The sequence below is a fragment of the Arvicanthis niloticus genome, chromosome 1 (genome assembly GCF_011762505.2).
Source record: "Arvicanthis niloticus isolate mArvNil1 chromosome 1, mArvNil1.pat.X, whole genome shotgun sequence".
Lineage (NCBI taxonomy): Eukaryota > Metazoa > Chordata > Mammalia > Rodentia > Muridae > Arvicanthis > Arvicanthis niloticus.
This window is the reverse complement of record NC_047658.1, coordinates 3,153,464-3,167,923: the sequence shown is the minus strand read 5'-3', so window position 1 is coordinate 3,167,923 and position 14,460 is coordinate 3,153,464. Positions and strand designations below refer to the sequence as shown.

General features: G+C 52.8%; 1 protein-coding gene across 1 annotated transcript; it reads left to right on the top strand.

The window, feature by feature from the left end:
• The first annotated feature begins 797 nt into the window (after positions 1 to 797).
• On the top strand, positions 798 to 12,622 carry Tomm40 (translocase of outer mitochondrial membrane 40). The gene is made up of 10 exons (XM_034499361.2): positions 798 to 934; positions 1,034 to 1,309; positions 2,002 to 2,069; positions 2,598 to 2,690; positions 4,809 to 4,910; positions 4,990 to 5,095; positions 10,537 to 10,659; positions 10,778 to 10,854; positions 10,967 to 11,069; positions 12,076 to 12,622. Exons 2-10 carry the CDS (start codon positions 1,039 to 1,041, stop codon positions 12,213 to 12,215), a joined length of 1,083 nt encoding a protein of 360 aa, XP_034355252.1. The 5' UTR covers positions 798 to 934; positions 1,034 to 1,038; the 3' UTR covers positions 12,216 to 12,622.
• The last annotated feature ends 1,838 nt before the right edge of the window (positions 12,623 to 14,460 follow it).

The window sequence follows — 14,460 nt, the reverse complement described above, 5'->3', positions numbered from 1 at the left end:
GGCCAGAAGGATGGTAAAAGTGAACAGTCAGAAACGGGCTAAGCGGAGTCTAGGGACTGAAGCGCAATGAATGGGCGAATGAATGCTGGGTAATGGGAAAGGAATGAATGGGCCAAAGATAGAAGCCACAGTGACGCAAGGAACAGATGGCATGATGGGTAAAAAAGGGGGGGTCAAGGCAGCTGTTGCGTTAAGGGAGAAAGCGGGCATTGTGGGTAGGTAGATGCGGGCCAGTTTTCACAAAACTGGTTTCAAACTTTCCCGAGGCACTGTGGGAAGGGGCAGCACTTCCGGCTTTCCGGTCAGAGACCCTGCCTCTCCACCGCGGTGCCTGTTGGGACGCGAGACCTGACCTTGCTGCCTAGCAGCGTCTGCAGCGCAACCCACCTCTACCAATGCCCTTTGACCCTGACACGTTAGCCAATGAAAGAACTATCATGATACGTCACCAAGGTCGGCCCATTAGAAATACTGTAGCCAATTAGAATGCGAAATGAGCCAAAGTCCGCCAATGGTCACGGCATTTTCTGGGGCGGGGCTCCGCGCCTCCTAGAGGAGGGCGGGGCAACGAGCAAGTAGGCGTTTCAATGCGTGAGATATCGACCAATAGCGAACTAGTTCCAGCCCGCGGCGTCGCGAACCAATGGACACGGGATATACGAGCCAATAGGAAAGTAAAGGAAGCTGCCCTGACTGATTTCGACTAGGAACCAATAGAAATAGGTGTTTTAACGAGGAGGGTGAGACTTCCTACCAAGTCTCCAATAGAATGTCCTTCTTCTGGGGCGGTGGGCGGAACTCGGAGGACACCGAACCAATAGGCTCCATGGGGCGGGGAAACAGCGGCGGCGGCGGCGGCAGCGGGTTCGGTTGCGCATAGCGCACGGGGTAGGAGCGGATCCCAGGCCGGGAACAGGCGCCGCAGCCGCCGCCAGTGAGAACCGAGTCTGCGTTGGGTGGGAAGCGCCTGAGGTTGCATCCGGGGGTGTGCGTGTAGCCCCTGACCCCTGCCCTCTGACCTTTCCCCTCGCAGATACCATGGGGAACGTGTTGGCTGCTAGCTCTCCGCCCGCAGGGCCACCACCGCCTCCTACGCCGTCCCTCGTGGGTCTACCGCCGCCGCCTTCGCCGCCTGGTTTCACGCTGCCGCCACTCGGAGGCGGCCTGGGCACTGGGTCAAGCGCTGGCCGCGGTTCGGAACGGACTCCCGGGGCTGCGGCCAGCGGCGCTGCGGCGGCCTCGGAGGATGGGAGCTGCGGCTGTCTACCCAACCCGGGCACGTTCGAGGAGTGCCACCGGAAGTGCAAGGGTGAGGGGCGCCCGGCCCCAATAGCTCCAGGGAAAGGGAAAGGACCCCCGGAGGATTGGCACACATCATTGCGATCCTTGATCGGAATACTAGCAACGTTAGGAGCTGAGGATGGGATGGGGCGGCGAGACCTTGAACTTGGTGCTCCGTACTGCGATCAAATGTTGAACTCCTTGGGGGAAGAATGCAACAGCAGAAGAGAGAAGTCTTAGGGTATTTAGAGCTAGGGGACCAACCCCACCAAGACTCAGTAGTGTGATCAGGAAAGGAATTATAGCCCAAGGTCACGGTGTCAAGAGGTGTTCCCCAATGTTCCCCCAAGGGGTTCAACCCAAGGATCCTAGCCTAGGATCATTTTGACATTTTGATCATAAGAGGGATACATTCTTACTCTTGATATTCAAGTATGTGTTAACTTACTAAATACTGAGAACTGTGTGGTGACAACTGTAAGAATGAGAACTTTGGCAAGAAAGTATGTTTCCTAAGTTCAGATGATTGCACTGGGTATAAAACATGCAGAGGGCCTGGCCCTATCAAGTAGGCCAAGGTTCCTCTAGTGCTGGGATTAGTTGGTTGGTTGGTTGGTTGGTTGGTTGGTTGGTTGGTTGGTTAGTGAGATATGGGTCTCTGGAGAGAGCTTCGGATGGGAGGAAAAGAATTTGGGGTGTGACAGCATCTCTCTTCTGCAGAGCTGTTCCCGGTTCAGATGGAAGGTGTCAAACTTACAGTCAACAAAGGGTTGAGCAACCGTTTCCAGGTAAGTCTTTGTGGTGCCTTAACCCTCCAGAGATCACAATAGGCATACCTCTCCATGCATACAGATCCCCTCACTCTTGAAGGCTTGGGCTTTTGGGTAAGTAGAACATTCTGATGGCACTCCAGTGGTACCACTGGCCAAGGCAGAGGCAGAAAGATCATACTCTCCCAACCAGTGTGGCATGCATAGCAAGCTCCTGTATCAAAACGTGGAAGGCAAACTAACAGTAAGGCTCACATATTCCAGGGTGACTACTCGGGGTGGGAGAATTAGGGTTTAGGGACCCAGAATTCTTACCCTGTAAAGTCAATCGGGAATGCAGACGGTGAGTGTGGAGCCCACCCTGGCCCCACTTTTCTCACTAGTAACCTTTATAATCTCATAAGTCAGGCCTGGTGTTTTCTTGGAACCCTGGGCATTGATGCTGCCAACCACGGCCTGCCACCCAGTGTTCACTCCCCATTTCCACACCAGTAGTTTTCATCCCCCAGCCATCACCAAGACCCCACCGCCCACTCTTTCTCCCAGGTGACCCACACAGTAGCCCTTGGCACAATTGGGGAGTCCAACTACCACTTCGGAGTCACATACGTGGGAACAAAGCAGCTGAGTCCCACAGAGGTAAGGTTCCTTTAGTCATTCTAATATCTGTGAAGGAAATCCACTGGCCAGGTGACAGACTCAAGGGGTTCGAAGGGGAGGAGGAGAGGGGGTGAACAGCCAAAGGCTGTGGAGGTGTTGGGACATGGGTGATTCCTTCCTGTCGCAATATCCCTAACACACTGTTCTTTGTCTGGTCCTGGGCTGGGTTTTGTCTGGGTGATGCTGGGAGCAGGGGCTTGGGGGACAACTAAGTGATGACCAGGATGCTTGGACCCAGATATCTAGAATGTCAAGCTCTTTGCTTGGGTGTGCTCTAGGGGGCACTAGAGAGCCACAGAAACAGGGTCAGATGGGTGCTTCAGGTATGTTCCTCAGACATGGATAGTGGGGTGTGGAGCTGCGTGGGGTAGGAGGTAGAGGTCTGAGTTAGAGCTCTCCTTATGTTACCTGTGGTTTTTTTCTTGGTGTTTTTGGAGATACTGAGCTGTGGCTTAGGTTGATCTTAAACTGTCAGTCCACCTGCCTTTACCTCCCCTGAGTGCTGGCATTGCAGGCCTAAGTCATCACGCTTGCTTTTCTCTGGTGCTGGGACTCAGCCTGGACACACTAGACAAGCCTTTGCACTGACTGAACTGCGGCCTTAGCACTTGTTTGTGTGGAATAGCATGTGTGCAGGTGCAAAAGCCAGAATGGGACATTGGATCTGAAAGCTCACTGCCTAGGCTTAGGCAGGCCACCAGCCGAGCTCACAGGCACCCACCATCTCTACAGGGTTAGAGTGACAGGCATGTGCAGCCGTACATGATACTTACACCATGAGATACATGTGCTAGGGATTTGAACATGGGTTCTCATGCTTGCATGTAGGAGTACTCTTAACCAGTTCATACCTATCCAAGCCCTTCCTGGACTCAAACTCTATGGAAACATGTTTCCAGGCAGGAAAGACTTGAGCTGCACTCGGAATTGCATGGGGGTGGGGGGCCTGCTGTGGAGGGCAGAGGACAACGTCTTTCCTTCCATCTTGTGTGCTCTGGGGCTGAAACTGCTGTCCTCAGGCTTGGTGACAAGCACATTTACCCTTCCTACTGCACCGTCTCTTTGGCCCCTTGAGGCCTGTTTTGAAGAGTGGAGCAGGTCGGTATCTCAGAGTCCAGGCTGGACTTAGCCTGGAGATGGTGAAGTGAGGTGAGCAGATGGCCTCTTGGTAGTTGGACAGAGAGAGTATGCTATTGTGGTAGGGACAGAAGGCCACCATGGCATGGAGGTCCTGTGCTGTCAGCCAGGAAGGAGAGCCTGCTCAAACACAGCTGTGGCAGGAGGATGAGGAGTTCCAGGCCACATAGCAGGACTGACTTCCATAAGTAAATAAAAATACAAGCCAAAGTGCTGGCTGGTGGTGCAGACTGTAACCCAGCACTCAGGAGCTCGTGAGTGTGTGTACGTGAGCGTGCATAGTGGCGAAGCTGGTGTGGTGACTAGCTAGTGCAGGACTGTAACCCAACACTCAGGAGCTCGTGAGCGTGCGTAGCAGCGACTCTGGTGTGACTAAGCTAGTGCGGCTGGTCGGGCTGAGAAGCTCCAGTCACCTGGGGAGACAATATCAACTGAGAAAATGCCACCGGCAGATTGTGGCCACTTTCTAGAATGACGATGGATGTGGAGGCCCAGGCTCACTGTAGGCAGTGCTGCCCCCGGGCTGGTCGGGGGTGCGCAGGAAAGGCTGAGTGCCAGTAAGGTGCACCCTTCTGTGGCTCAGCACCTGCCTCCTCGGGTGCTTGCCCTGACTTCCCTCCCTCCCTCAGTGACAGACTGTAGTATGGAACTATAAGCTGAAGGAAGTCTTTGCTTCCCCAGTTAGTATTTGGTCCTGCTGTTTATCCAAGCAATAGAAACTTTAGTTAAGATAAATAGTTTCAGGCTCCTGAGCAGCAGGGAACCCTGTCTCTCAAAAAAATAAAAATAAAAAGGACTGTCTGCCTAGCTGTGGGGTTCACAACCCAGTAGCTCCAGGGCCAGGTATGTGACTGAAATGATGACCCAAGTTAAGTGTGGTCGGTGTAAGCACTGAGTAGGCCTCATGCTGGAGGCAATGCCAATGTGATTGTGACCTCTAACCTTCCCTCTGTCCCATAGGCATTCCCCGTGCTGGTGGGTGACATGGATAATAGTGGCAGCCTCAATGCACAGATCATCCACCAGCTGAGCCCAGGACTCAGGTCCAAGATGGCCATTCAGGTGAGCCTGTGTGGGCATGGCCCGTCACCCTTAAAGGTGCTCCCTCACCCATAGTCCTCACACTGCCCCTCCCCCACAGACCCAGCAGTCCAAGTTCGTGAACTGGCAGGTGGATGGCGAGTACCGTGGCTCCGACTTTACGGCTGCTGTCACCCTGGGCAACCCAGATGTCTTGGTGGGTTCAGGTAAGAGTTGGGGGCTCACTGGTGCTCATGAAGTCTTGATCCAGATCCCCTCTCCCCACAAGGCACATGGCTTTGCCACTGAGACGTGGCAGGGTAAGAGTGGCCTGGGATCCTTGGGTGCTGAGACAAGCTTGTAGTCCCAACACTCACAGGCTGAGGTGGGGCAGCCTGAGCTGTGAATCCTTCTCAAAAAATGAAATAAAAAGCAAACCACAAAGTCGGGTGTGACTACACCTGTAATCTCAGGACCAGGGAGGGTCAAAGATAGATGTTAGATTCCTGTCGGGGACAGGTACCTACTTTTTTTTTTTTTTTTTAACTTTATTTGATGTGGGTGCTGGAAATATCTAGATCTTCTGCAAGAGCTGTCAGTGCTAACCGCTGGGCCATTGTGCCTTTAGGCGTAGCACTCCGTAGGCAGAGGCACTGGATCTCCTAAGTTAACTCCTGCATAGTGAGAATGTCTCTGAAATAAAGGAAGAAATCTGGCCGTGCTGATACAAGCCTGTCGTTCCAATGCTCAGGAAGACTTGTGCAAGAAAGGCCAGCCTCCCCTTTGAGTGTTCAGTTGGTGTGGTCAGACACCATGGCCAGTGCCACAGTGGGAAGGCTGAGTTTGTTTGGGCGTCTAGGTCCAGAGGGTGAGAGTTTCTCCTGTCAGTGGAACCTGACGACAAGTGACAGGCCTCGCAGCAGAAGCAGGAAACAAATCGAGAGAGACCACTGAGAATGACATTGGCTTTGAACCTTCAGAGTCTGCCCCAGTGACATACTTCCTCAAGCAGGCCATGCCCAGGCCTCTCCACACAGTACCACCAAGGGATACAAGTGTTACAATGCCTGGGACTGTGAGGGTTTCTCATTCAGACCACCACACCTGGTCTCCGTAGGTAGGGAAACCTGTTTCCCCAAGGAAAGCGGTAAAATGGAGTAAATATAGATGGCGTGGGTACCATGGTAAACTTCCTGGATTCCATTCTCATGGAGCAAAACTGTACAGTGCCATCAGGCAGTGACCATCATTGGGGGACCCAGTTCAGCCCTGGGCTGCTGTTGTCTGCTCAGCCATGTGCAGCCTAGTGACACTGGTGAAGCTTGGTGACTCCCACTCTCTAAGGTCAGGTACGTCCTGAGTGCTAGGGGATGGAACTGTTTTTAGTCTACCTACCTGTGGTACTTGGACTTGGGTTTTGGTCATAGAACAGCACAGGATGGCCATGTACAGACAGAGAAAGACAAGACAGGCCAAGACGGGTACCATAACTCTGGCCATGTGGCCCTCGCACGTCTGTCTGCTCCTTCTTCAAGGTGCACAGGAGTTGCTCATCACTGTCCATTGAATGCAAGCCTACCCCATAGGGTGTATTTAAGCGCTGACAATGAGATGGTGGACAAAAGGCCTGTGTGAACTCTGGGGAGTGGCCATTCTAGCATGGACTTCCAGATAAAAAACACGTAGGAATGTTAGCTGTAGACAGGGCTGAGGCTTGGCACCTGCCTAGATCCACCAGTGAGGTACTCATGGAGTGGTCATGACTTTGTTTTCTTCTCTTTTATAATATAGGATTTCACTGTGTAGCCCTGACTATCCTGGAGCTTGCTCTGTAGAACAGACTGGCCTCGGACTCAAAAGTATCTGCCTGCCTCTACCTCCAGAGTGCTGGGATTAAAGGCATGTGCCACCATGTCTGGCAATTGTTGAGGGCTGGCCCAGAACTCACCTGAGTTCTTGCCTGCTTTTCTCCTGAGTAGTACCTTTAGAGTATACAACTCTACCTGGCAAATATGTACTTTACCCCAAATGTTCATACAACGAGTGTGTCACTGTTAGGATAAGTCACACATGAAGCAAATTCAAGTAACTGAACACTTTCTGGGTAGGTGGGTGGAAATTTTTTTCATTCAGGGTTTCTCTGTGTAGCCCTGGCTGTCCTGGAACTCACTCTGGAGACCTGGCTGGCCTCAAATTCAGAGATTTCCCTCCACCCCCCACCCTCCACCCCCCACCCCCAGTTTGCCTCCCAAATGGCAGAATTAAAGAAGTGTGCCACCACTGCCCAGCAACTGATTGCTGCTTTATTTTTTGATTTTGTTTATCATTGTGTGTCACTGTATGTGGAGGTCAGAGGACAACTCTGAGGAGTGAAATTTGTCCTTTCACTGCAGGTACCCAGGAATGGTAGTCAGTTCTTTGACTTACACAACGGCCTCTGTTTAATCTCTGAGGGCTTTGGGGGGGGGGGGGGGGCGGCCGCACATCTTTACTGGAGTGAGCCGGACAGCTGCTCCAAAATGCCAGAGCCTCACCCAGGAAGGGAGAAGAGGAAGGGTGGCTTTGGTTTTGGTTGTTGTTTTGTTTATTTTTTTTAAGGTATTCCTGGCATGTCAGGGATGAGAAGGTCTCTGCTGGAACACAGAGCTGCCTGCTCTCCAGGGAGCCAGCCTGCACATCTGCATAGTGATTGGTATTCATTCAAGATGCTGTCAGCCAAGCAGGTGTAGCTGCACACACCTTTAGGACAGCCAGGGCTACACAGGGAAACCCTGTCTCAGAAAAAAAGAATTAAAGCTGTCAGCCTTGATCAGGCTGGGACCTGGCGGGACCTTACAGCCTGCCTGAGGCCTTACCTTGGCTTTTCTCCGTTTGAATGATTCTAGTCCCTTTGAGCCACTTTGGTTGGTCCATTTGTGTGAAGAACATGATTTTGTTGAGCTCTGCTGAAGTGCCAAGCTTTGGTATTCATTTATCTATTGGCAGTGCTAAAGATGGCAACCAAGGCCTTAGTATGCATGTTAGGCAATCTCTCCATTGTGCCCCAGCCCCTCACTGGGGGATTCTGGGCAGGGGCTCTACTGATGGGCTGACTCTCCACTACAAATTAATTCAAGCATTTCTGGGCTTTGAGCCTTAGGACATGACTCTGGCCAGACTGTTCTTGCATAGGTGGTGTGTAGCCATATGTAGACAGACCTTCCAGTTTTTACCCATCTGAAACATTTTCATGCATTGCAGGAAGACCTCATTTGGGAGCTGCTGCTGTAGTCAGAACTCCCCTGGAGACCAGTGTCATAAGCATGGTAGTAAAGGCTGGGCATCCAAAGCAGCCTGTGATGGAGGTTAGAGTCAAGCTGTGAGCTGCTGACCTGAGACCTTGCCTGACACATACAGAGCCCTCCATTAAATCCCTAGCAGCCAACTGACCAAAGTGGGCAGAGGAACACACCCCGAATTCCCGTGCTCAAGAGGCAGGAACCTGGAGGATTTCATCTCCAGGGTAATCCTGGGCTAATTAGTGAGCGAATTCCACATCGGCTTTGATTAGGCTTTTGGCTCAGCCTAGCTGAGCTTGGTGGCTCACACAGGCAGAAGAATCCCCGCAAGTTCTGATCTGTCCAGGATTGCACAGAGTGAAAACAACAGTCACAGCAACAGAACAAGGTGGGCAGATGGCAGGGCTGAGCCGGTCAGGCACTTGCTGGCACACCTCTTCTTGAATTTCATTCCCTGGGACACGTGGAAAGGAACCAACTCCACAAGTTGTCCTTTGATATGCACACCTGTGCACTTGCACAAGCACCTGCACATGCTTGCACAATTACTGGTGGAGTGGGTGTGCTATCTTGAATAGAAGGCAGGGCACACTTAATAATCCGAACCACTTGGGAGGCCAAGGCAGAAGAATCACCCCAACTTTGAGGCTAGCCAGAGCTCTAGAGCAAGATCCTTTGTTGTTTCCTGAAACGGGGGTCTATGTAGTCCTGGCTTTTCTGGAACAAAGTATGTAGAGCAAGCTGGCCCCAGACTCAGAGGCCTACCTCCTTCCACCTCTGTCTCATGTTGGGATGAAGTGCCCATCTGGTATAAGAATAAATTTTCGAAAAGACTATAAATAGGTCAGGGGTCCTAGAGAGGTGGCTGGGAGCCCTGGCTGGTTTTCCAGAGGACTCATGTTTAATTTCAAGTACCTATATGTCTGCTCATAACTCTAGTTCCAGACAATTCAATGTCCTCTCCTGTCCTCTGTGGGTACCAGGCATCACAGAGACATAGGTGCAGGCAAAACACCCATTACACGTAAGTCCGGAGAGAAAATACTTTAAGCCACAGTAAGCTCAAAGCTGGGCTATGGTGATGCTTCTAACCAGGCTGTACTATGTAGTGGGCTAGACAGGGCCATGCACTCAAGGTAGACCTGGGCCACCAGTGGGACACTGACTCAGAAAAAGCCCTCACAAACTCAAAAGGAACCACCGTAATTCAGAGCCTTCAAATTCAATCCACATAGGAGAGGACTGCCTGTGGCAGGTTGACCAGGAGTCCCTTGGTGGTGGCTGGCTCTGTTTCGATGCTGTGGCCGACCCTTAGGTCACCACAGTCTATTTGAGGAGCCCAGATATTCATTAAGCACTGATAAACTATGGGGGTCTTCTGTAAGATACCCTCTATGGCTGTGAGATCTGTGGGTAGAGAAATGGCTTTCTTGGAGCAGTGGTGACCCAAGGTTAAAGGTTGAGATGCACTTGGGGTTGGCTTAGCCCCACAGCTGTAGGTGGGGGAGGGACTACTGCCTTGCAGTTGCTATCTGTAGGACTCACAGGAGTAAGTCTCAGTTTCCTCTTAGTTACATGAGTTAGTACTGGTGACCAGAGGTATGCTGTGATTGAGTTGATCCTGTTCTAAAGCTAATGGTCCCTTGCTCACTGAGGGGACATTCACACTGGCCTCTGAGCCTCTGAACCCACGGCACCTGCTTCTGTCCTAGCCATAGTCAGACTTCTGGGAACACACCCACCCAGGCCCTGGCTGGGAGCCCTGGACCCTGCCTCACACATTCGGGGAACAGGGAGGACTTAGTTCTTTGTACAAGCTGGTCCGCATGTAGTCTCACCCACTATTCTCCCAGATGTGCCTGGGAAAGTTTTTGCAGACATGCTATGGCCTGGCATTCTCTCTCAAGTGTGGGATCCCAGGTGTGCTTGTTTGTTCCCACTCTCGGGAGGGCACCCTGCCTTAGCAAGCCTCTCTGCCCACCTGGCTGGCCTTGGGGTCCTCCCTGGGAACTCTCTGGTCTTTGCTTCCCATCTAGTCCAATCTTTTGGTTTTTACTTTTCTTTTTTCTCCCCTCTCCCCATTCCAGGGCTAGAATTCAGACACTTAAACAGGCCAGGCAACTCTGCTGTTCCTCCCTCCCGGTTACCTGTCTTGCCTTTAAACCAGAGTGGCTCAGAGTGGGCTTGTGATGTAGAGGGGCCTGCAACCATGTTCTGTTGAAGGGTGGCTTGCCTCTGTTCTCCTTTTGGGGGGCCATAGCCCAGGAGATGCAGGGCAAGGAGAACTGCTTGAATTTTTGTGAGGTTTAACAGACAGGAGCTGCTGGGGGGGGAGGGGGCAAGGCTAGGCTTGGTCAGGGCTGGTGAGTGACCATCCTCTCCTCCTGCAGGAATCCTCGTGGCCCACTACCTCCAGAGCATCACACCGTGTCTGGCCCTGGGTGGAGAGCTCGTCTACCACCGGCGGCCTGGAGAGGAGGGCACTGTCATGTCTCTAGCTGGGAAATACACACGTGAGCCTGGGGTGCACTTAGGGAGGAGGCTGTGGTCTGTATCTCAGGGTGAGAGGGAAGGGTTTCCAGATGCCCACATCCCTTGATACCTAGTCCTCACCCAACTCTGCTCTCCTAGTGAACAACTGGTTGGCTACAGTAACGCTGGGCCAGGCAGGCATGCATGCGACGTATTACCACAGAGCCAGTGACCAGGTGAGCTGGAGGGAGCGCCTAGCTGTGAGTCCCAGGCTGGTTTGCTGGTGCTGTCAGTGTGCCCAGGAGTCCTGATGGGCAGCTAATGTGTGCTGGGCCTTCCCTCCCCCAGCTGCAGGTGGGTGTGGAGTTTGAGGCCAGCACCAGGATGCAGGATACCAGTGCCTCCTTTGGGTATCAGCTGGACCTGCCCAAGGCCAACTTCCTCTTCAAAGGTAAGGAAGACCTCAGTTTCCCTCCTGGGAAACAGGCCAGATATGACTCGGCTGTGTCTGTGGGAAATAGAGAGGTTGAAAGTATGCTACGGGAGTGGGGTTGGGAGCTATGTACACCTCCAGATTACTCAGGCTTGTCAAACAGTGGGGCTCCTACCCTGCCACATCTAGTGGATGTTGGGGCCATGCTTTAAACCCTCTCTTCCCATTCCCGTCTCACAAGCTCTCTGGCTTCCCCACTCACTCTTGCCTTACTTGGGGTTCTTCTATTGCTGATGAGACACCATGATGGTAAACAGCAGGGGAGCAGAGAGCTCCCTCTGGAGCTGGAGTTGGGTTATAACTCTCAGATCACATGCCTATCACTGAAGAGAAGATGGGGCAGGACTCAGCAGGAAACTAAGGCAAGCTGATGTAGAAGGTTGTGGAGCAGTGCCACTTGTTGGTTTGTTCCTTATGGCTTCCTTAGCTGGCTTTTATATCCTCAGGACCATTAGCCCAGGGTGCCCCACTGAAAACAATCTGGATACTCCCACATCTATCACTAAGAAAGTGCCCAATAGTCTTGCCTGCTGCCCTAGCTCAGGGAGACATACCTATTGAGGTTACCTCAGGTGGATCTCTTGAGTTCGAGGCCAGCCTGATCTATGGAACGAGTTCTGGGACAGCCAGGGCTATACAGGGGCTGTTGTGGTGATCTGGCCTTGGTTGTGACCCCAGCAGCCTTCCCTGCTGTTGGGCCAGGCCGACTGAGTCCAGCACTATGCCTCCATCCCCTTATCCCTTACCTAAAGACAGAGCTAAGCTGGAGCCCAACTCGGGGACACTAGCCTATGTGTTCATGGAAGCTACCATTCCAGGGTCCCCAGAGCTAGAGAGGAACAGGTCCAAGTAGCTGTTTCACAAGTGACAGGACATATACTAACCGGTCTGTTGTGGCTACCACAGAGGTAGGGGACCAGACACATCGAGCCACCCAAGTCTCTGCCCCACTCTTGGCCCACAGGCTCTGTGAACAGTAACTGGATCGTGGGTGCCACGCTGGAGAAGAAGCTTCCGCCCTTGCCCCTGACACTGTCCCTCTGCGCCTTCCTGAACCACCGCAAGAATAAGTTCCTGTGTGGCTTCGGCCTCACCATCGGTTGAGTCCTCCTGGCCTTCCTCTGCAGACCACCGCTGGCCCGGCTGCCCTCCCCTCCTCTCCCTCTGGGGGTTAGGGCAGTGGGAAGGAGGGGAAATACCCCATGCCCCAGGATCCCCAGCGCCAGGGGACAGAGTCCAGGGGGCCTGGAGTCCCGGAGGGAGTTCTGGGATCTGAAGGGCATTGGATTGTGAGCGCCCATGCCGAGGCGCAGAGGCCGCTGTACGTGCTCAGGAAGGAAAGACTTGATGTCCCCGTCCTCCTGAAGGCAGCAGAGGAGCGCCGGGCCGCCTGTCACTTCCCCTCCACCCCTCCATAGAAATCATGTTTATAAGTTATGGAAAACCGGGACATTTTACAGAAAAAAAAAACCTTAAAAAACAAAAAATACACATGGAAAAAAAAAATAGGATCTGGGAAGCCTTGGTTTTCTCCAGTTGTTGACGTGGTTGCCAGCAGGCGGCGCTGGAGGTCAGAGCGCCAAGCCTTTCAGAGGCAGCTTGGCCAGGCATGGTCACACCCTCTGCTCTTGGGACTTACACTGCCTCCGGAACATCATAGGCCTGGCCTCAGCAGGAGGGTGGCTCCAGGTCACTCTCCCCTGTGCAGCCTGGCCCCAAAAGCTGGCAGAGGACTTTGTCTCTGCAAACAGGGCGGGGGCAGGGAGATGGGCTTAGGAGCCTCCCTGTCCCACAAAGGGCTGAGGTGGTAGCCTGTGCTGACTTTCTCCCAGTGGGAAGGTCAAAGGTCTCGGAAACCTCAGGAAGAAACCAAGTTCCTGGAAGTTCTGCACAATAAGGAAAGTAACTGGGGGGAGGAAGGGGCCCTAGGACCTTCCCAGGCTGAAACAGGAAATGTGAAGTTTTGATTTGTTTTGCTTTTAATTCTGTTGAAGATGTAACTCTGGGCCTCACATGTCAGGCAGGTGCTGGGTTACTAAAGTGCTTTTCCATGGGGCTACATTCCAGTCCCTGCTCTGACGGTGTGTGAACGGCCTCAGATTGGGCCCTGCATCTCAACTGCTCCTCATAGCACTCCACGAGAAGAAAAGACTCAGATGAACTGGTCAATGTCCCTCTAGACAGCCACACTGAAACCCTTCCTACTGCCTGGTCTGGAGATGGGAGATGGCCCTTAGTAACCCCTGAAAATCATCTCACCACACCCACTCCTTGCCCGGGTTTTCTGAAGCCAAAGCTGACAGGCCTGGGCCTGGCTAGGCACCCTTCCCCTTGGACCAGGTGTTCCTCCTCCCCGTCCTGCAGCATCATGAGCTGCCAAATCTAGCTCTGTGGCTCCTCTCCTACTGCCACCCCCAGAGGGACAGCTGGAACGGGACACCCTGGGCAGGCAGTGCTGCTAGCCCTTTACCCTTAACAGCCCTGGTTCAGTGGCTTTCCCAATTTTTAGCCTGGGCTCTGGGGATCCTCCTGCCTCAGCTTTGCAAATGGCTAGGGCATGTTTCCATAAGTAACTTCTTCTGGCTTGTCTTTTTTTTTTTTTTTTAATATGTGCATTGGTGTTTTGCCTGCATGTATGACTGTGGGTGCTGCAATTTGAACCTGGGTCCTGTGGAAATGCAGTCAGTGCTCTTAACCTCTGAGCCATCCACCTCTCCAGCCCGAACTCTTCTGCTTTTATGAGGAAAAACCGCTTGAAATAGGCAAATGTGCATGCAGAGAGGTACGCACCTGCAATCCCAGCATGCTTCAACACAAGCAGAAGGACCTTTGTGGTTTTGAGGACAACCTGAGAATTCTATGTCAAAACAACTTTTAAAATGTCCTCAGTAGGGGTGGGGGTAGCCCCTCCTTCCAAGGTTACACATCTGGCAACCGCCAGAAACAGGACAGAAGCATCAAAGCTTGGCTTCCCAGAGCTTGGCTTAATGTATGGCTTCAAATCTATTGGGAGCCACCACTGAACAACTCCTGAAGGAACTGGAACATGTCCCAGCCCCGGGATGGGAAGAGTTCACCTGTGGCCGAGGAATCAATGAAGGGCCAGGGTTAAAACTCAGGCTTCACCCCAGAAGCTGAGCCTCTTAACGGCCTCCCACCCATTTCCATTTAAGTCGCCAGCCCTTTGCCTTACAATGCACCAGACCCCACGGGGAAGGGGAAAGAGAAGTGGTACTCCGTGCCCCAGTACCAAGGCCTGGATTATTCAATGAGGTGTCAGCTCCCTTTGGAGGGTGGGGGTGGGGGTCACAAGGCATCCAAACTCCACCTCTTTCCTCTGCCCTGCTGT